Raw genomic sequence first — 23,143 nt, forward strand, 5'->3', positions numbered from 1 at the left:
ATGCAATGGAATTCATCCAGGTTTCAAATTAATTTTCCCTTTCCTTATAACCATAACATAGGTACCTCATACCTTTATAAACCTACATTACGAGTAACTTTATGCACCTGATCAAAACTAACTAAATAATATGTAAATAACACCCAGTTCGGTGCTCCTTATAATAATCATGGTGATCATGCAACTGTAGATGTAGCTCCAGTCCTGTTGATGACAGCGTCGCCACTGCCGCCCGTCGGCCATTGAGCATGCGAACCGAAGTTCAGACTCCCGCCTCAGTCTGGTATGGTATGGTCTGGTATGGTATGGTCTGGTGTCTTCGGTCTGGGTACTGACACCACTGATAGCCATCTCCTCCACTGTTCCTCCAGCCTTGGTCCGGTTGATATTGATGTTGACAGCCCTGACAGCCGCTGTCACCACGGCTCCAACTCCAGGCCTGAACCCGGAGATGTAGACGCTGGCAACCCCAGCCGCAGGCACAGCCCCAGCCGCACCCCAGGCACAGCCGTACCGCAGCCTCATCTTTGTCCATCTTCAACTGAATCTGCTGCATCCCATATATCTTGGGTGGTCCAGTTTTCTCGTCTTGTCTCCAACTCAAACAAAAAGGAATAAATTTACATTAGTAGGTATACTTATTATAATTTTATAACTACACAGATATTATTATGTATAACCTTCAGGGTACATTAATTATAATATACATGATGACAGATAAGGTGGATATTAAATAGATAATCCTAATTTATCAATCTTCAATACTTAATATATTTGGTATCTTTGGCAACTAAAATAAAATGATTATATAGGTAATGACCCATAGTAATTTTCGGTAGTAAGTTTAATGAGCCCAACGGCAACGCTATAAATGATCATACCCTTATTACACCTAATGTTAAGAAAGAACATTTTCATCAATAATCATCATTTATGAGAATTTAATTTAAGACTTATAGTCAATAACAATGACTCACGTTTATCATATTAGGCTATCTAGTATTTATAAATAATATCTACCACACGTTAGGTAGTAAGCGTAACATCGGGAAATCTTTGCAGAAACTCATAATTCGTAAAACCCAATAGTACTTTACTCAGAATAATAATGCTAATATTTTAAAGTAATCAAGGCATCGTTTTTGAACGCTCCCTGTAATGTCAACACTGTCAGATGATCAAAATGACAGTGTCAATGTCAGATGTCAATTGAAACTGGATAGTTCCCTATATTTTTAATAGATGTCGCTAGCATATCGGATTATCGATATCCAATAAAAATCTAATGAAAATGATAAATATGAGTAATATGACTATTCCGAACATTTCCTTACTATTACAAGACATAATAACAACATTACTACTATTCGTGTGTGATCTACTGGTGAAGACACAACATTTTGATATTACGTTCATCTCGGCCCGATAAATTCCAACAACAAGAATCACAACAAAATTTATGGGAGAAGGTTACTCACCGCTTCTGATCTGTAGTAAAACCACCAAACGTACACGATATAGGTTTATTTCCATGACTTTCAGCATTATTCATAGTTTTAGCAATAAATTACATTTTTATAATCCACAACTCGAACCACCATTTTTCATCCCAAAAACCCAATTGCCCCCTTTTTCTGACATCTCGCCTGACACCTATTCCTTTCTGTCAATCAAATGTCAGTCTCCCTCAAGAGCGGTGTTGCCACTATTCCTCGTAACATAATAGAATCAATTAAAATATGAATTAATGTTGTGAAATAATACCCAATTTAGGATACTTTCACAGTGAACCTTACAATAGTAGGTACTTAATAACATTAACTAAGTATAATTAAAGGTTTACATCTAGGTATGTACTTACTAAGTCTGTTACAACACTTATTTAAATTTTGTTTATGTAATTAACTAGGTATAATGTAAGTAAGTACATAATGTTTTAACTTAGGTGATTTATAGTTTAGTAGTAGGTATAAAATAACAGTAAACTCCTATACTCAGAAAATAACAACAATGAATCATCATAAAATAACAGTCGGTATGGCTAGGTACATGGCTATACATAGTTTTATAGTATATAGGTACACTGAAGGCATCCGTCTTACTTAAGTGTGTGAGTAGCCCCACCGATCAGGACGCTTTTGCATACTTTGCCGTTTATTTAACTCATATGTTATGTTAGTTTGTAGCTTCGGCTTAACCCTCTACTGCATGAATTATGAAGGGATTGAGATAAAAAATATTTTTTACTTGAATATCGTTTAATAAGGGATAATAACAACATTTTTTAGTAAAAAAAAATTTAGCTACTTTATTTTAGAAAAAAATATTTGGAGCCAGAAATGGCCTCGTATGCACTGGTACTTGGTATATCCATGCCATTTATGGCTTCCCATGCACTACATAGACAGATGTCAGTTTTTGTGAAAATATTTCATATAATTAATTTTCTATTTATACATACCAAAACTATAAACTTTTCATAGTTGAATTGAAAAATGGTAAATTCTGTTTATTTCTATTAAATTCAAACACAGGTAAAGCGGGTCCTCATCTCTACAGGTACAGTTTAACGTTTTTTTTTGGGATGGTCCAGGAGATTCGTGTCTACCTGTAAGATTGTCTGTTCTGCTAGCATTTGATAACATTGAGGAGTTTCCCTTGCCAGACATCCTGGGATATGGTAGCTGGACTACTGCAGAAGGCAAATAAATATTATCACAATTCCTGAATTGCTTTATTACAGCTCTTTTTTCGGATCAGCAATTTATCAGTGACAAATTATTATTAAATCAGAACATATATATATTTTTAAATAAAACAAGTAAATTTAGTTAATTAGTAAATTTTAAAAGTAGGAAAATAAGTCATTAGTGACATTACGTAAGGAATCATCATCAGGTATTGTATTTTTTTAGGTATAAAAAATCGAAGTATTTGTTCTGGAAAGATAGGACAAAAATCTAGTAAGTATGTACGAGTGCATAGGAAGCCATTTCTGGCATAAATATTATAGCCTGAACACATAGGAAGCCAGAAATGGCTTTCTCAGATAATTGAAAAAATAAGATATATAAAAGTAATAATAATTAATTAATTGACAAGATCCAGAAAATATAAGATATGCACAAAAGGAAAATATTTTTTTTACTACCAACAACGTACTATTTATATTTTTTGCAGAATTTCAAAGTTTCAGAAAAATCACATTCACAGAAAGCAAGCATTGCACCTGGGATAAGGTGCGATTGTATTCGCAGATGACACATACCATGGACAAAAAAAATATGTTTATATAAACAAAGAAGTGACTAAAAGTATAGCGATATCATTTTTTTAATATTTTTTTTAGTTGGGGTAGAATAAAATATTAAATTCCAAGAGCCATTTATGGCTTCGTATGAAGTAAAGGGTTAAGTAACTTCGGAATGCACGGTAATAGCCCCCTCATTTTTCGACTATTTAATATTTCCGAAGGGGAGGCCAATGAACTACTAATAGGTGTATTTAAGTACTCCAAGAGGGCTAATCTGTAATCAGTACTTTCATACCTACATTTTTTCATAATATTTTTCACAGTTTGGACAGTTCGTTCTGACTGCCCATTCGACTGTGGGTATCGAGGGGAAGACGTTACATGACTAAAATGCCATTGTTCCGAAAACTGTCTAAACTCAAACGAACTATACTCCGGACCGTTATCGGTCATGAGAATGTCCGGAACACCCTGTTTACTGAAGATTATTTTTAATTGCTGAATAATTTCCTCGGATTTTAATGACCTAAGCTCGGCTACTTCAAAAAATTTACTATAATAATCAATAACAATTAAAAACAATTTTCCATCAAAATGAAAAGTGTCTGAACCTAATTTAGACCACGGCCGATTTGGAATTTCGTGTGATATCATAGTTTCTCTCCTGTTCTCGTTTTTAAAATTTAGACAAGCTTGACACTTACTTATATAATCTTCTAATTGACTGTTTATATTTGGCCAGAACATTGTCTCGCGGGTACGAAGTTTGCATTTCTCTAATCCTAAATGCCCTACGTGTACTCTTTTAAGCATTTCATGTCTCAGTGCTTTAGGAATAACAATTCTATTATCTTTCCAGACAAGACCATACGATATCGACAACTCACTTTTAAAACACCAGTACGGCTTGACACAGTCGGGCACATCTTGTTTATTATCTGGCCACCCTTCTTTTATGTATTTAATAACTAGCTGGAGTTCCATATCACTTTCTGTACTTTTTTGCAAAATTATAAAATGTGTATCCGTCAGCGGATTACACGCTGTGACGGCACAAACTTGAGCCTGAACATCAAAATGATCCCGCTCCTCTAACTGCTGATTAGAGACGGGTAGTGGTGCGCGAGATAACGTATCTGCAATGTATAGGTATTTTCCCGGTTTGTACACTAGTTTAAAAGAATACAATTGCAATCGCAGTAACATTCTTTGGAGTCTGGCTGGAGCGCTGGAGATGGGTTTCATTATTATATTTACCAGCGGTTTGTGGTCTGTCTCAATTATCACATCATTTTTACCAAAAATATAACAATAGAACTTTTCACAGGCATAAACACATGCTAGAAGTTCCTTTTCTATTTGTGCATAATTTTGTTCGGCTTTTGTTAGTGACCTAGATGCGTAGCTTACTGGTAAATTATCCTGTAGAATACATGCACCTAATCCATTTTTACTCGCGTCAACTGATATCACCACGGGCTTATCTACAACATAGTATTGTAAAACAGGTGCATCTACTAAGATATTTTTTAAACTATCAAATTCATTTTGATGTTGGTCAGTCCAATGCCATTCCACATCTTTTTTTAAGAGCTGCCTAAGTTCATAAGTTTTGTTTGACAGATTAGGTACAAATCTACCTATATAATTTACTAATCCCAAAAACCTCTCTAAATCTTTAGTATTATCTGGAATTTTCATTTCTTTTATCGCAGATGTATGAGATTCATCAGGATAGATACCATTTTGTGTAAACTTATGACCCAAATATTTTATTTCTGTTAGACCGAACTTGCACTTATTTTTATTTAGTTTCAAATTGATCAATCTGCACCTATCCAATACGGCCCTCAGCCTCCTATCGTGTTCTTGTCGCGTTTTTGCAAAAATCAAAATATCATCTATGAAATGGCATACGCCCTCCATATCATCGAACATCTCAAACATTCTTTTATGGAACACTTCGGAAGCAGACGTAATGCCATACGGTAGTCTTAAAAATTTATACCTTCCAAACGCTGTGTTAAAGGTGCAGAGGTCTGTACAGTCACTACTTAACTTTAATTGCCAAAATCCGTTTTTAGCATCGACTGTACTAAAGTATTTTGCCCCCGATAGTTTTACAGTTATATCCTCTAAGGTGGGGAGACTAAAGTGTTCTCGCTTAATAGCTAAGTTCAAGTCCTGGGGATCTAGACAAATTCGTAGATCACCATTTGGTTTCCTAACTACCGTCATACTGTTTACCCAATCTGTTGGGCCATCTACTTTGGCTATGATCTGTTGTTGTTCCATTTCATTCAATTTATTTCTTAGGTTTTCTTTTATTGCTACCGGTAATTTTCGAGGTGCATGTACTACTGGCCGTACAGTATTATCTATACAAATTTTATATTCTCCAGGCATACATCCAATGCCTTCAAATACGTCAGAGTAATCATTTAGAATACCCGACGTAAACTCATCTTGAGAATTCATAGTAACTGCTAAAGTTAGTTTAATAACACCTAGCTCCTGACAAGAATACCTACCTAATATAGGTGGGGACGACACATCTGCAATTATAAAATCAATTATATAGGACTGACCTTTGTATAATACTTTTAAGTTACATCTACCTATTACTATAATATCGCCACCAGAATAGCCTCTTAACTTCATTGACGTTGACAGAAGGTCCTCTTTTAATAAACCTAGTTGTTGTAAATAACGACTGGGTAAAACGTTTACATCTGCACCCGTGTCTAATTTAAAAGGTATTTCGCAATCGTTTACTGACAAAGTTATTGACCAATCACCACAATTTTTATTAAAGTAATAGATTACCTGATCTGGATTTTCATCGGCTTGTACATCATAAATATTGCACTTCCTTGAAAAGTGATTAACATTATTACACTTTAAACAACGTTTGCCGTATGCGGGACACATATTACGTTCATGATAAAATCCGCAGTTTTTACAGTCAGCACTAATAAACGGTGTTTTATTCAGTCTAAATGACGGTGAATCTGGTTGGGTCTGACCTTGGTACCAGCGTGTCGACGAGGGCCCGGCCCGGAGCTGCACAGGGGCGGGCGCGCGCGGGCGGGGGGCGCTCGCCCAGGCGGCGGCGGCGCGCCCCGGGCCGCTCCAGCGCCCGCGGGCTCGCACGCGTCCTCTGCTGCCTCGCTCGTTGTTCCTTGTCATCCAGTAAGCATAGGCCTCATCGGGACTCTGTTCATATTCTTCTAAAGCGTATACATCTTTTTCTGTCTCGGTTTTTATCACTCCTACTTGCAATCTTGACATTTGCGCAATGTTACAAATGTCCAGTGACTTTTTTAAGGTTAGGTCAGGTTCTCGTAGTAGGCGCTCCTTCAAAGCTATATCCTTAATTCCGCAGATGAGCCTATCTCTAATTAGATCATCACATAAATCATTGAACTCACATTTTACACCCATCTTTTTTAGCTCAAAAGCGTATTGTTCTATAGATTCACCATCCAGCTGATTACGTGTAAAAAAACAATGTCTTTGTACCGTTATATTTTTCTTTTGTAAGAAGAACTCGTCGAACTTTTTAATCAGTTTGTCCTTATCAGTAAACGTTTGGTTGAATTGTTCATACACTTCCCGGCACTGTTCACCGACAACATGCAGTAATATGCTCACTTGCACTTTTGGATCCTTTTTAGAAAGTTCACACGCGTCGAAGTATATTTGGAACGCGTTTTTCCATTTTTCCCAATCCTTAGATAAGTTACCTGATGTAACATTCTCTAAGTTATTAACGAATGCAAATGGCGCCGGCGGCTTTAACATTGATTCCATTATAACAAGTTACTCGACGAATTCGTGTACGTCTAACAATATATATTATTAATTAATATCCCCAGGTACTGGTATACACAATTTTCTAAATGTTTTCTGCACTAAATACCACGAATTTATATTTTTTACGGCTGCGCCATGTAAAACGTGTAAGTGAAACAGCAATTCAAGTTCAAGACTATTTATTATTTATCTACCCACTTATACCCACAATTGCGTAGCTCATATGATATCTGAAGGCCAAAGAAGAATAAATGACGTAATGTATTTCAAATTTATTTGTCATTGCGAACTGGTAGACAGGGACGGACTAAGGCATAATATAAAATGGGGCGCTAAATGGTCAGAATTAAATACAGTATGAGAAAAGGGAAACATGAAAAAAATATTTTCATATATTTTGTTTATTAAATAGTTACCTATTTAACAGTTAACTTTTTTATTATTTATATATTAACACTTATTGTTAATTAAATGGACAGTACTCACTATCGTTATTACTCAATAGTTTTACTCGAAGTCGAGTAAAAATCTACGTATGGACCGCAAAACTCAGCTCGAAGGCTCGCGCCGAGCCGGCCCGATGGAATTAAATGAAAGTAATTTTCGTCGAACCTACTCGAAGCCGCTCGAAATATGTGTATGTGAATACTAAACGACGCGGCCCACTCGATAAATCAAAGCTGAATGGGTGGACGAAAGTCCATGCCATGGGTTATATTATACTTGACAGTTTAGCTCGATCGAGTAATACCGTATGTGAGTACGGACCAAAACACCAGATGGCGGGATCGACAGCTCAACATGACCTCCAAACACGGAATCGTTTTCATTTCGGATATTCAGGTGATTAAAATCAGGTAGAATATTAATCACCTGTAAAAAGAACAGTCTTATTAAAATGCTGTCGCTTTGTGACTGTTGTGTTTGGAAGTAGCAATATGCCTGAATCTAATATTTATATATTTCTCTATAATTTCTTTGGAGAGGTGTGTGATATGATTAAATAAAGGTGTCTGTTCTTGGATATGTGCATTTAGTGAATGGAGCCAATCCTCATTTATGGCTGATATAATCAGTAATAATCACGACGCACCCACACACTCCCATGTCGCCGCCATTGTTGTGCCTCAGTGTTTAGTTAGCGAGATTCCTTCCGCCTTTTTTCAACATCGATGGTTTTAGTAATTAATTTAAGTTAGCTTTTCTTGTGATGGAATGTTAGGGTAAGCGCCTTCTCTTATTTTTTTCAAACCTTATTTTCGTGTTTAGTAGGTATGTCCTCCGCATTAAAATGTAAAGAACATACCTTGCTGTATTTTGTTGGACTCAGCCTGTGGATTAGTTTAATTCATTGCTGCTTCAATGCAATGCAATGTCAGGAAATCTAAAAAAAAACTAAATATTTAATTCATAATAAACATGACGCCCCCTATTTATTTTTTATCCGGCGGCATCTGGCCTGAGTACATCCCTGACTAGTATTTCTATTTGACACTAGATGGCGCTTCCAGCAATTTAGAATGTTCTAGAAGTAAAATAAAATATAATTTAAAATATTACTACGCGTGAAAATATACTTTGCTTTCGTCCACAAATCTTCTATCATCACTGTAGCTCTTACATCCAACAATGCAACAACTTCATTTTGATCGAGAAACACGTAAAATAAAATCATTTCAAGACTCAACTGTACCGCTCAAGCTCGGGACCTGTCACGCACTGATGTCAGCACCCCAAGCGTGGAGTAACTGAACTACAGACCGTGTGACGACAGGTCGAACTTGGCTACGTCACGGCTACGTTGCTTACAACAGCTCTACTATGTATTTGCTTTGTGGTTAGTAGGTATATCTGCACACATTACTTATGTAAAATGAGATCTTCTATGCTAATGCCGAACTGACTTAAAATGTTGTAGCAATCGTTAGGCAACATTTTTGATCGGAAAAATCTAAATTCTGCCATACTGGCATTTTCTGCGTTTTAGTTCCATTTTTTTTGCAACATGGTAAATAGTATTGATGAGCGTAAACATGATTGTGAAAAGATCAGTTTGTAGTATTCTATTACAGTTCCCTTCACTCACCTTATTACACACGACCTCATCATCCTCCTTGACCAGCCAGTCGGGTAGTTCACTCTCCTGTATTAATCGGGCCTGAGTCTCCGTCTTCTTGCGCTCGAGGTCGATCTGCTTGAACAGCTCCATCTCCTCCTCGCTGCGCGCGATCATCTCGTTGATGAGGTCGTCGTCTGGCAGCTCGTTCTCTTCCTGTAATGTTGGTTTGTGTTATTGGATTGTAAAAATGTGAAATTCGGGTGGTTAGTTTGTTACTGAATGAATGTGCCTTGCAAAACACTAGGAGCTAGTTTTTTTGGGCTATATTAATATTATCGAAAACAGAATCATTCAGATTCGCTGTTACTACAGCCCAGGGTACGCTGAACGCATACAAGGTATTATGTACTCCATGCATTCAGTAAGGCAACAGATTATTTATTTACTCCAGAACTTTGTAGTAAATGTCTCTGTTTTTCATACCTCCTCGTCGTCGCCGTCCTGGTGCAGGATGCTCTGCAGGAACTGCTGGCGCTCGGAGCCGGTGGACTTCTGGTCGAACATGCCCGCCTGGATCACCTTCTCGTCCATGTTCAACTTGTATCTGCGAAACATTGCAGGTGATGGGTAAAAAGAACAATTTACGTTACGTAGCTTCATGCATGTTTTATTCGTTACTACTTTCAGAATCAAAAACCAAAGGCTTTATACACATGCTCTTTTCAGCGAACGTCTTCCCGTATAAACGATTGACTATGGCGTATCTATTTTCAAGACATAGGCAAGTACTTCACATGTTTTGTGTCGACCTTTTTTAGGACAGCTAATTCGCGCGACTCTTTTCCCGCAATCGCCTCTTTAGCTTTAGACCCAAGTATCTTGCTTCGCTCGGCTTGAACACAATACTGCGATTTACTCGTCTCCCTCTCACTCGCAAGTGCCCCATAAGAGAGCGCTCCCACTCCTTGCGTAATGTGAGCTTGCATACAATTCGCAGTTTAGTGTCACAGATGCTAAGAGCTAGTACTGACCTGGCGGCGGCGAGGATGCGCTCCTCCACGGAGTTGACGGTCATGAGCCGCAGCACGCGCACCTCGTTGCGCTGCCCGATGCGGTGCGCGCGGTCCTGCGCTTGCAAGTCCTGCGCAACAACATTACATTGTCATTAATATTAAGAAAAAAATAAGATAAGATAAATACTCTAAATGCACACAAACAGAAACAGTTTCACAACATAGAAATGAAGATAAATAGTATACAATCGGCGGCCTTATTACTAAAAGTAATCTCTTCCAATAACCACATAGAACGAAATATGTTAGGATGGATGTGCTCGGACGCTGACGTCAGTGGAGCGCGCCGTCGCGGTCGTTTATAATACAGAAAATCTGCCGCGCACATAAGCGGCAGCGTATTAGTGTCCTACAGGCAAAGAAATGTGGATATTCGTATATGGTCACCACGACCATTGACACGCGAAAGAAAACGAGCCATAGTACTACAAAAGAGCTGAAATTTTACTTTTCAGGGTTTGCGCTATATGGATGTGCATATGCAGAGGAGTACCTCTGGAATAGTTTTTAATTTTACCCTATTTGAGTACACACCTGGTGCGGGTTCCAGTCGGAGTCGAAGATGATGACGGTGTCGGCGCTCTGCAGGTTGAGCCCCAGCCCGCCGGCGCGCGTCGACAGCAGGAACACGAAGTACTCCGAGTTGGGGTCGTTGAACTATTGGGTACACACCTGGTGCGGGTTCCAGTCGGAGTCGAAGATGATGACGGTGTCGGCGCTCTGCAGGTTGAGCCCCAGCCCGCCGGCGCGCGTCGACAGCAGGAACACGAAGTACTCCGAGTTGGGGTCGTTGAACTATTGAGTACACACCTGGTGCGGGTTCCAGTCGGAGTCGAAGATGATGACGGTGTCGGCGCTCTGCAGGTTGAGCCCCAGCCCGCCGGCGCGCGTCGACAGCAGGAACACGAAGTACTCCGAGTTGGGGTCGTTGAACTATTGAGTACACACCTGGTGCGGGTTCCAGTCGGAGTCGAAGATGATGACGGTGTCGGCGCTCTGCAGGTTGAGCCCCAGCCCGCCGGCGCGCGTCGACAGCAGGAACACGAAGTACTCCGAGTTGGGGTCGTTGAACTATTGAGTACACACCTGGTGCGGGTTCCAGTCGGAGTCGAAGATGATGACGGTGTCGGCGCTCTGCAGGTTGAGCCCCAGCCCGCCGGCGCGCGTCGACAGCAGGAACACGAAGTACTCCGAGTTGGGGTCGTTGAACTATTGAGTACACACCTGGTGCGGGTTCCAGTCGGAGTCGAAGATGATGACGGTGTCGGCGCTCTGCAGGTTGAGCCCCAGCCCGCCGGCGCGCGTCGACAGCAGGAACACGAAGTACTCCGAGTTGGGGTCGTTGAACTTCTTCAGCAGCTCGCCACGGTCCTCCGCCTTCGTCATACCGTCCAGACTGACGACAACATTGCACGATTATTATTATATAAGTAGGTAGGTATGTTAAGTTTTTTAAACTATTATTTAATCCAGCGTTGGTTATGAGTCATTTTAATATCTGAAATCCCACCCGTAGTCATGCACTGCTGGCCATAGGCCTATGACAAGCATCGCCATAACGCTCTGTCCTGGGCCTTCCTCATCCAACCACTAAAAGCCATCTGTCTTAGATCGGTCCAGCGGGCATAAAATACGAGAATGATCCAAAATGTCTTGGAGGACAAATATTTTTCAACAATCTGCAGAAATTAGCCCTCTGAGTAAAAGGGCTCATTAACTATTAAATAACCACCTACGTACTAGCTGGACATTTCACAAACATAGATGTGTAAATGATACTAACCGCAAGTACTGGAATCCCCTCCAGCTCAAATAATCCTCGATGATGGTCATGCACTGCGTCATCTGACAGAACATGAGCACGCGGTGGCCGGTGCGGTTCAGCTTGGGCAGGATGCGGTCTAGTAGCTCGAACTTGCCGGACGCGCGGTACAGGTCCGGACTGAAATCATACATATTATAAAGATTCATGTCTTGTTCTTCTAGCATAATCCTCTCATTGTAACAGACCACTGAGCCAACTATTCACTTCATATAAAGTTTTATAGTTTCTAGCAGCACTAGGGCGCTGTAACCACTTTTTGTTGTGTGAGTGTTTTATCGCAATGAAATAGGTCACAATATTTAAACGAACACACAGGCGAATTCTGGCGCTACCAAGACCCGAAAAACAAGTATCTTTATTCCAGAAACTTGGGCGATTTATTCTGTATAACAACAACACATCGGTTTGATCGTCCTGCAATCTCTTTTAATAAAAAACTAGCAACGTCGCGATGCGAAATAAAGCTTGTTTAAAATACATCAGAATCGTTAAATAGTAAGTATTAAGTACATGTTTAAACTAAAGACTAAGTTATTTTATAAACGCTTACCCCTGCACAACGCCGCCACCGGAGCCGACGTGGTCGCAGAACTTCTCCTCGATGTGCTGGAACATGAAGGGGTGGTTGCACAGCTTGCGCAGCTGTACTATAGTGTTCATGAGCGCCTTCGCACCGCCCTTGCCCTTGTTGCCCTTCTCCGAGCCGTCCGTGAGCAGCACGCCCTTCGACTGCATGTGTCTGCGGGCAGGTTGGAATGTTAGGAGACAGAACTTTGTTATCATATGGAATTATGCTAGGGGATGTCATGGGAGGATGACTCTGGGTTAGCCCAAAAATCGAAAAAGTTACAGAGATTTTTTATTAATTAACTCCGCTTTGTAATAATTAAATTATTCCTCTTGAAAATATATATATGCATTACTTTTCTTCGATACTATCGAACTTAGTGTCTACTATGGAATAAAATGACGATAGACTCGTCATCCAACATATAAACGTAAAAAACGCCAATTTTCAAAATTCGTATAACAAAAGTTATTTACAATGACACCCTGAGCCCCTAAGTCACCCCTTTTCCGCCTACACCCTTATTTAACACCCAGAACAAACAAAAACACTCACTTGTAGAGCACGCGCTGCAGCCCGCTCATGTCGCACTTGATGATGTACTCCACCTTGTCGGGCAGCTGGCTCTCCACCTCCTTCTTGAGCCGCCGCAGCAGGAAGGGACGCAGCACCTTGTGCAGACGCCGGATGATCAGGATCGTCTCCTCCTCGTTTAGTTCCACCTGGGGATAACAGGGAGTTGAGATTTATGAAATACTGTTTTGTAAGTATGTTTCGGATTGGACTATAAAAACGCAAAATTATTCATTATAATTTACTGTAGCTCGTAGTTGTGAGTTAATTAAAAAAACATAATTATAATGACACTATATTGAATAAAATAAAAGCTATTCATTATTATTTTATAAACATTGCAGTGATACATAGGGTACAGAAGAATTCCCACAAAACCAATATTTTTGGTTTGACTGTGGGTAAACGGTGACATTTTAATTAAGCTGTTATTTAAAAATTAACAAAATAAACAATATATTGACTGTGTCAAGTGAGCAGTGCAAGGAAGGCACCACTCTCAATCATAATAAGTTTTAAGTATCGTAATAAGTTTTAAGTAAATGTTTTTTTAATAATGTTTTAAATAAAGAAATTTTTTTCTCATTTTTAATACTTACCGGTAATTCATTATATAATTTGGGTATTTGTTTACAGAGCATTCTTCCACCAAAATAATTATTTGTATATGGTATTTGGTACCTTCCTTGCACAGCCCCTCTTGTGCCGCAAGTATGCTGGATAGGTATTTTATGTTCTTCACTACCATGGCTGTTTACAAGGAGGAGATATTTATGCTTAAGGCTTGCTGGTAAAATGTTACATGTTTCAAAAAGGATTCTATAATCGTGGTTACATTTAGCTTTGTCTTTTTATCTATAATTAATTTTAAGAATTTTATTTGCATTTTTTCTATCTTTTCAATATGAGTTTTGAATGTAAGTCCATAACAGTGCAGAGAATAACCAATTATACTGTCAACCAGGGCTAGATAAAGACATTTCAATATACTTCTAGGTACTTTAAAGCTTAGTTGATAGAATTTACTTAATAAAATTCTTAATTTGTTCATAACATAATTCATATGTTACATAAGTACAGAGAATACATTACAAATTATGTTAATATTGCATAAAACTTGCATCATTAATTCGTATAATTAGCAATAAATAAATATTAAATCTTGTGTGTATCAACATCCGATATTGAATCTAACAAGGAATTAGGATCTTAACAATCAAACGTTGAATTAATTTGTGCGTTGAGGAATCCACCCAAAGCGATAAACGCAGGGAATGGCTAGTTTTAACGCAAATAACTTAGCGCTCCCGTTTGTATATATACCTAGCAAGCTAAAAATAGTTGGAACCGCGATGTAAGACATTCAATTATTTTACGAAAAGTAATGAATACTGGGGCTGTAAAAGTGATTCATTAGAAAGATACCACGTCAAGGATTACTTTGTATAAAAAATATTGTAGTGTATTGGTCAAGTTACTTCTACAGATTCATAAACAGACAAATCATAAAATGTTAGAGACACTAACGCCATCTTTTGGCTACCCAATTGTACTAAATATACCAAGAAAAGACAAAAAAACTCAATCAGACAACATGTCAAGTAAAAAAGATTTCTAGCAGATCTCTAGTCCACTACAACAAAAAAAACAAACCTTCTCTCCCGTAGTAGCGAACGGCGCGTTGAACCACTGCTCGAAAGTCGAGCAACTCTTGAATATAGACGGCAGCAGGAAATTCAGCAGTGCCCATAACTCAGGCAGCTTGTTCTGCAGCGGCGTGCCCGTGAGTAATAGTCGGTGCGGCGCGATGTAGTGCGTGTTGAGGACTTGGGTCAGCTTGCAGTGGTGGTTCTTCATGCGGTGACCCTCGTCGATTATCATGTACTTCCAGTGCACCTGGGGTGTGGGAGGTTGTTAGTGTTGTAGAAATTACGATGTTGAAATAACGTAATCGTAACCATAGAATTATTATGATAGTATCGAATTTAAAAAAAAACATGAAAAATTACGGGCGATTTTGAAGCTAGTTGACGTGACCACAGACAGACACCCAGGTACATAAGTGGATCCAAAACTCCCTTTTTTTCGAGGAAAGCGATGGTACATCCAAAGATGTAATTTCACTATTGTCTATGTTATGCTATGTTATGTTTTAGACCGAGAACAGAGCATTGTGCCTCTCCTTGGGAGACCCATGTTCAATAGAACCCCATTATTATGTAATTATTATTACCGTAAAACTTTATAAAAATCACATTTACCTTAGCCAGCACGCCCTTGTCCTTGATCACATACTCGTAGGTAGTCAACAGCACGTTGAACTTGGCGGCGCGCATCTGGTTCTGCACGATGCGGCGCGACTGCGGGGAGCCCTTGTACGACACCACCGACACCGTCGGCGCCCACTTCTCGAACTCCAGCACCCAGTTGGACAGGGTACTGGCGGGGAGAGATTAAATTTATAGACTGTTTTATTTATTAGGATCATAAATGTTAAACTTAAACGGTGTTTAGAACGGAATTCGACACATTTATAAGGCGATTGATAGCTTCTTCACAGCATTTTGTTGGTGCGGCCGTAAATCTTTGTATGCAGGGAAATTAGACAGAGATAAACTGTAGTGTTACGCGCAGATTCGTGCTGCTGACAGGAGGGGTTAAAAAATAACCGACAACCAAATGAAGGGGAATTTTCGGTAAATAGGTGAAATTCATTCGGCGGTTGTAGTCGAATGCCATTCTCGTCAACATACGTTGGTACCTATGAGAACTGAAACTAGTTTTGCTTTGATATAATTTTTCTTGGTTACTAAACAATCAAAGTAAATGTTCGTTTCAGCACAAAAATTACAGAAAACCAAAACTTTCTCGCAACAATCCAACATCGGCGGCAGCTACTAGCTACTAACCTGAGCGGCACAATGATGAGGAAGGGCCCGTTGACCTTCTTCTTCTCCATGAGGTAGGTGACCAGCGCGATGGTCTGGATGGTCTTGCCGAGCCCCATCTCGTCCGCCAGGATGCCGTTCAGGTTGTTGTTGAACAGCGACACCAGCCATTCCAGACCCTGTTTTAATAAATGTATATTTTAACTGTTTATAGCAAGATTTCGAGCGTATTCCATGAAAAATTTGAGCTATATATCCCATTCCACGGGGAAAGACATCTGACAGAACCCTTATTACATTCGAATAAGGGTAGTTTTTGTTAGTAACAGATTTCTTTCCCCGTGGAATGGCATATAAATTACAACATTTATTTACAACTTTTTACCTTATTACGATTTTTTACAATTAAAAAATATTATTATCAGCTATTGTAGTAAAAAATACGCACCTTAATTTGGTATTCCTTGAGGTTTCCATTGACCAGAATGCTGGCTTGTTCCGTGACAGACTCGTGGACCGTGTGAGCAATGCTGCAAAGGAAACATTACAAAATTAATTATAATCAACTCCTGAGAAACATTACGCATTACGGGAAATCCTGCAGTGCATACAAAGTTGTCTGCGTTCCTACTCCCGCCTGTATAATTTTAAGGTCACCCGCACGTAACGTGAAGGGATCGCCTCTTTTTCTAGCTCGCTAACGTCTGGTTGACAGAAGAATAAAAGGCAATCCGTTTACGTTACACTTATAAATGTGTTGAGTGAGACCCTTTAGACGTAGGCAACATGTTCGTACACTGTACAATAAACATGTTCTATGTATAAGACAAGAGTAAAAATAATATTTGGTATGTTGTATGTACCTGTAGTAAGTCTGTTCTTCTGTTTTGTACTCGTCGTCCTCGACCTTGGCCTTCTTGAGTATCTCGCGCGCCTTCTCCTCCTCCGTCTTCTCGCGGTCGCTCTTGTCCGACCGGTGCTTGTCTTTCTTCTTATCTGTAATTTATAAATTTATAAACAAGACTAGATGAAGTCGGGTAATGAAAAAATATATTTCTACGTTTACAAAGAACTTTCGTTTTAAGTCTCATAGAGTCGAAAGTAGTATTTTGCCGCAAGTGATCAAGTTAAGTCCAAAACGCTAAATTGTTGTAGATTCCTTTCAGGAATCGAACCTTGCGATGTATTAGAGTGAAGATTCCAGACCACAGCAGAGTAATAAATGTAGGCAGTTTTGGACAGTTGTATTCTATTCTATTCTCTGTGGGGGTGTAAGTACCTGCACCTGGCTCTCGAGTGGAACCTTTGTGCATATCCCCAAGGTCTAAACTGCCTTCCTAAGCTTGGACCATTACCCACCACGCTGGTCCACTGCGGGTTGGTGGGTTCACATATCTAGATGTGCTAAATCTAGATATGCAGGTTTCCTCACGATGTTTTCCTTCACCGTAAGAGCGATGGTATACATTGTACTTAAGTTAAAAGAACTCATTGGTACATGTCAGCGCCGGGATTCGAACCCACATCTCTTGCGTGAGAAGCGGGCGCTTACCCGACTGAGCTACCACCGCTCACCGACTGAGCTACCACCGCTCACAGCAGTGGGCAGTTGTATACAGCTTGTATTTTTATCACTGCCGTTAGTCATAAATAAAGTTGCTCACTATGCTAGGTATAATTTCCATCTGCTGTATTAAAATGATGTGCATTTTTTATTGGACCTATGGTCTGGAAATAAAGATAATTTATTATTATTATTATTATAATTAAAACAATTTTTGAACCATTACCGTCATCGTCCTGGCTGTCGTCGCCCGAGTCGTCGGAGTCGGAGAGCACCTCCCAGCCGGGGTGCGACTCCATCCAGTCCTTGAGCTGCGACAGCAGCGGCGCCTCCTCGCCTTTCAGCACCTACACACATACAAGGTCATTTTTCAAATCGATATTCAATTGTTTAGGCTTATTTTGTGTGTGAAATGCATTATTTGCGTGGGACAAAAAGAAAACCCACTGTGGCCTAATCGGAACATTGCAGAAATTTGACCACATAACCATATTTTGTTTTAGACTATGTAGCCTTGAAAACATGGTTATGTGCTCACATTTCTGCAATGTATACTGTGTACTGTATTACAAAGTTGTGATTTGTATGATACAAAACCTCGAAATACATACTTTAGCTCTAAAAAATAACGGGAGCTTGTGAAATGAATTTTGAACTCGTCGATGTAATACCGCGCAGTATGCTTACGACTGGTGTCGTGATGACTCACCTCGCCGGACTTGGGGTCCATGACGCTGACGCGCTGGTCGGACGCCTGCGAGCTGTCGTCCATCGCGTCGATCTCCGCGCCCTCCAGCAGCTTCTTCTTGCGCGATTTCTGATCAACAAAATTACGTCTTTAGTCCCCCCTTTTAGGTAGTAAATAAATGTAACTTTTGTACAATGCAACGCCTTAGAACTGCTGCATTTGAGGAAGGCCTAAAAAATTTTCGTTTCTTGAAAAGTTTTCGCCTTTTAGTGGGCTGGATCATCATGATGAAGTAGATAAAATAAGTATAATTTTCATTTATAATATCAAATCTTTACAGACCGCTCTCTTCATATTTTTTTTCTCTATGCTGGCACTTTTGACACTCGCAGCTCTGCACTAATATACTTTTAAGTTTTCGCCCCTTACAATTTGGGATAAAGTTCATAACGATGTAAATCCATAATTATCCTGTCATTACACTCACTCGTTTCCGCTTCTCCTCTTCCACCTGCTTCTTGCGCTGCTCCTCCTTGTGCAGCTTGACCATCTCGGTGAGGCTGCCGATGTACTCGTCCGTCTGGGATAGAAGGAACGCGAGCCGCTTGTCTTTCTTCTGGTCGATCAGCTTGCGGTAGCCCTCCTCGTCTTCTGCCATCAGTCTGAGGGGATAAGTCAGGTTAGATATTGGAAAAAGTGTCCTTTGAGCCGATATTAGGTCATGGCGTATAATCGCATTCCATGCAACTGCTCTAGGAGAAGATTATAATATAATAGTGCCCAGATGAGTGCACAGTACGCAAAAGCACTATCTATTTCACCCTCACGAAGTAATTATGGTTACTTACATTACTCTCCAGTGTATATCCAGCAGGGCATAAACTTAGGATGATAATGCGTACCTCCTCATTCGCTCCTTCTCGATGCGCTCCTGCTCCTTCTTCTGCTCGCGCTCGGCGTTGGCGTGGTGGTTCATGATGGCCTTGTTCATGCGCGCCATCTTCGCCACGTTGTTGCGGTGGTACTCCTTGAAGTCCTTCGCTGTAAGGTTAAATTACCTATAACTTTTTAGGAATAAATACCATTCGAAGTGGAGCTTATGAGGCCCTGGGATGTGATCAATCGATCACTACATGCAAATGCAATGCACCGCAACTAGTGGTCGCTATAATGAAAATAAATGACAGACCATACATGAGAGCGCCAACTTTATAGGTTGCGGCACTGAAAGGACTGCACAAAAGGGGCTTCCTGCGTTATGTATCGCCTATTTCTTGTATACGTCCGTCGCAACCTGGACAGTCAGCGACTAAAGCTAATCTGACTGGGCAATCCTTTCACCACTATGGCAAACCCTTAGCTATAACTAAAGAATAACCAGTAGTTTCTTAAAAACTAGAACTAGACTGGCTGAGCTGAAAATACTTAAGGGGATATGTACAAAGGGTCCACTCGAGAGAGCCATGTACAAGGACTTCGCCACTTCTCAGAAAAGACTAGAATATAACAGAATTTGCCATGTTTTTACCATGCTGCAGCACAGTCTGCAGGAACTCCTGGTGCTTCTGTCGCCGCTTGCGCTCGGCCTCCAGCTTCTGTTGCTTCTCCAGCTTCTCTGTGGCGCGCGCCTCGCGCAGCCCCTGTCGCTTCGTGCGCTTGTACGCCTTGATGTTGACGGCCGTCTCGAGCGTCGTGTCGCGCCGCGTCTGGTTCAGGATCTGGTGGAAATTACGTAAGTATTCATTATTATGTGTATATAGCTGTTCCCGCGAGCTTCGCTTCGCCTTAAAAAGTTTTCCCGTGGGAATTCCGGGATAAAAAGTAGCTTATGTTCTTTCTCAGGGTCTAGACTCTAGACCATATGTTTACCAAATTTCATTCAAATCCGTTCAGTAGTTTTGGGGTGAAAGAGTAACAGACAGACACAGTTACTTTCGCATTTATAATATTATTAAGGATGTAGTAGAAGTGCTCAACATTTCGTACTAGTAAGCAGCACGTGCGCCTAGAAAAATCACTTGTCAACGCAAACAAGCTGCAGGTGCCAACTACTACTCCCCACTCCGGTCGACAAGCTGGTATAAAAGTGATCGCTCGAACTCTCGACGGCTCAGAAGCTATCCGACTGCGGACACGGCAACAAGGGTGCTAGTGCTTGAATCGTCTCAAAGGTGATCTTTTCGATGCGTATTTCGATTTACCTACATGTAATTGATGATTTAATAAGTATATTGATTTATTAGTAATTTTTCAACAACCCCTTCTTTTTCATTTCACTCTCGCATATAAATGCGTTATGTGAAAAGAAGATTGTAGCTGAATGGGCACAGAGTACCGAGTGTTGTGGCGCTATTCGGCATACTAGAGTCTGCATCCGTAAGCTTTTGTGAGTAGTACATAATTATTAACGTAGAAAAATACACAAAAACTGCTCTTTTTTAAATATGTTTTACATCTAGGGTGCACCTAATTAAATTTATAACTGTAAGAAAAAACCCAAGTCACCTCAGAGCGCAGTTGCTTCTGGAAATTCAGCACCCGTAACGCCCTCAACTCGATCTGCGCCTGCAGCCGCAGGTCCTCGGAGATGCTGGCGGGCAGGTTGGCCAGCAGCTCCATGCGATGCTCATTTAAAATATATTTTTACATCTAGCTAGACTGTGTGGATGCTGCTACTGCTGCTACTTAAATTAATAGCCGTCAGAAAAAAAACAAGTCACCTCAGCACGCAGTTGCTTCTGGAAGTTGAGCACCCTCAAGGCCCTCAGTTCAATCTGCGCCTGCAGCCGCAGGTCCTCGGAGATGCTGGCGGGCAGGTTGGCCAGCAGCTCCATGCGATGCTCATTTAGAATATGTTTTTACACCTAGACTGTGTGCATACAGCTATTTTAATTTATAGCTGTCAACAAACAACAAAAAAAAGTTACCTCAGCACGCAGTTGCTTCTGGAAATTCAGCACCCGTAACGCCCTCAACTCGATCTGCGCCTGCAGCCGCAGGTCCTCGGAGATGCTGGCGGGCAGGTTGGAGAGAAGCTCCATGCGATGCGCGATGCGGGCCGCGATGCGGTGCTCGCGCTCGTTCAACACCGCCAGGGGGTCGATGCCCGCCGGCTTGGGGAGCGTGGTTAGACGGTTCTGCTTGGCGCCTGGTGTGGGCGCGCCCGGCTGCTGTAATAGAGATAGATAGAGCTTTTGAGTGAAGTAGGGTGGTTTATGTTTATGCTGTGTGCCTCGTAGCTGTTCTATTTCATCAAGTGCTGTCCTATTATGGTCTGGACCATTGACCCTAAAAACAAGCTATATCATAGAAGTAGATTATGACAATAATAATGTAGGTTAGCATGTTGAAGGTAGTTTACCTGTTGAGTGGCGGGCGTGCCGGGCGCAGTGGGCGGCGCGCCCGGGGCGCCGGGGGCGGGCGGGCGCACGGGCGCCGGGCCGCGCGGGCCAGGCGGGGCACCTGCTAGCGGCTGCAACAGATTTATACATAATTTTCTTACGATACGAAACGAAAACCAAAAAGGAAGTATAACGAGACTTTATCATGAAGTCCTTTCAACTGGTCCTCGAATTTCAGTATACAGCAGCAGCAAAATTCAAACTTACCGGATTAACCAGCGGCGGCGGCGTCGGCTGTGTGGGCGGTGCCATCTGCGCAGTCATCGGTAGCGGCGTGGGCGGCGCGCCCCCTCCCCCGCGCGCCGCGTCCCCGCCCGCGGCGCCGGCCGGCTTGCCCCCCGCGCCCCCCGCGCCCGCCTGCCCGTACGGCGACGGCGGCTGCGCGGGCGGCGTGGGGCACTCGGGCGGCGCCTCGCCCGTGCGCTTGCCGGTCGCCATCATCGATATCTGCTGCGAGATCGGCTGGTTGCGCGCCAGGCTCCGGTACGCTGCTATTTGAGCTCTGCAAGTTGGGTGGCAAATGCATTAGGATTTAGGTACCTAGATGTAGACTGAATAGCAAATTCATTTTAAAAACATTTTGTGATATTATGACTTTAACGGTATTTCGGAACTCACTTGAGCTGGCTGAGTTGGTTGTTGGAGAACAGTCCCTTGCTGGGGTCCTGCGGGTTGGAGCGCGCGCGCAGGGCCAGCAGCTGCGAGTAGCGCGGGTCCTCCTGCAGCCCCTTCTCCTCCATGGAGTCGATGGCGCGCTGCAGCGCGTTGAGGTTGTCGGCGGCGGGGTTGGGCGAGGAGGTGGAGGGCGCGGGGGGCGCGGCGGCGGGCGGCGCAGCCGGCGGCAGCCCGTGCGCGCCCGGGTGGCCCGGCCCGCCCGGATGACCCGGTGCGCCAGGATGGCCTGGTGCGCCTGGGTGGCCTGGTGCACCCGGATGTCCAGGACCACCCGGATGGCCAGGACCGCCCGGATGGCCTGATGCGCCTGGATGTCCAGGAGCACCCGGGTGACCAGGAGCGCCGGGGTGACCAGGAGCGCCGGGGTGACCAGGAGCGCCCGGGTGTCCAGGGCCACCGGGGTGGCCGGGAGCGCCCGGGTGCCCCGGAGGCAGGTGCATGCCGGGGCCTGCTCCTCCGGCTCCCCCTCCCATGGGCGGCGGCGCCTGCATATCACATACATAATATTATTTTAAATAGGATATAATCTTTAAAATTAATTATCATACCCTTATCACGAAATACATAACAATTAATTCTGATATAAAATAAAGTATATTTCAGTGAATTTTTCAATGGGGCGAAAAACTAAAAAGCTAATTACAGGTGGTGCCTTAGGCGACTGTGCCTAATTCCCCAGTTCTGATTGGTTCGTTCAGTCACCATTTTTTCTCCCCAACAATGTAATTGGTCAGAACCTGAAAGACACATTGATTGTGCT

The 23,143-nt window shown here is 41.9% G+C and overlaps 1 protein-coding gene across 3 annotated transcripts in view; it reads right to left on the bottom strand.

Moving 5' to 3' along the window:
- LOC105394910 (ATP-dependent helicase brm) overlaps positions 1–23,143 on the bottom strand; it is a 35,245-nt gene that overhangs the window by 8,099 nt on the left and 4,003 nt on the right. The window contains exons 2-22 of one of the 3 annotated variants that reach the window (XM_048625903.1): positions 22,327–22,868; positions 21,916–22,210; positions 21,717–21,779; positions 21,235–21,498; positions 19,836–20,025; positions 19,210–19,348; positions 18,795–18,969; positions 18,329–18,436; positions 17,846–17,966; positions 16,919–17,051; positions 16,504–16,585; positions 16,077–16,234; positions 15,429–15,606; positions 14,821–15,063; positions 13,150–13,316; positions 12,577–12,765; positions 11,985–12,143; positions 11,426–11,597; positions 10,160–10,269; positions 9,612–9,732; positions 9,156–9,341 (exon numbers count right to left, since the gene is read on the bottom strand). In XM_048625903.1, the coding sequence (XP_048481860.1) occupies positions 9,156–9,341; positions 9,612–9,732; positions 10,160–10,269; positions 11,426–11,597; positions 11,985–12,143; positions 12,577–12,765; positions 13,150–13,316; positions 14,821–15,063; positions 15,429–15,606; positions 16,077–16,234; positions 16,504–16,585; positions 16,919–17,051; positions 17,846–17,966; positions 18,329–18,436; positions 18,795–18,969; positions 19,210–19,348; positions 19,836–20,025; positions 21,235–21,498; positions 21,717–21,779; positions 21,916–22,210; positions 22,327–22,868 (3,795 nt within the window). Of the gene's footprint in view, positions 1–9,155; positions 9,342–9,611; positions 9,733–10,159; positions 10,270–11,425; positions 11,598–11,984; positions 12,144–12,576; positions 12,766–13,149; positions 13,317–14,820; positions 15,064–15,428; positions 15,607–16,076; positions 16,235–16,503; positions 16,586–16,918; positions 17,052–17,845; positions 17,967–18,328; positions 18,437–18,794; positions 18,970–19,209; positions 19,349–19,835; positions 20,026–20,812; positions 20,955–21,027; positions 21,049–21,234; positions 21,499–21,716; positions 21,780–21,915; positions 22,211–22,326; positions 22,869–23,143 lie in introns of those variants that run through there. The other 2 variants (XM_048625902.1, XM_048625901.1) reach the window with 2 other exon arrangements.

Source organism: Plutella xylostella, chromosome 15 (assembly GCF_932276165.1).
Source record: "Plutella xylostella chromosome 15, ilPluXylo3.1, whole genome shotgun sequence".
NCBI lineage: Eukaryota > Metazoa > Arthropoda > Insecta > Lepidoptera > Plutellidae > Plutella > Plutella xylostella.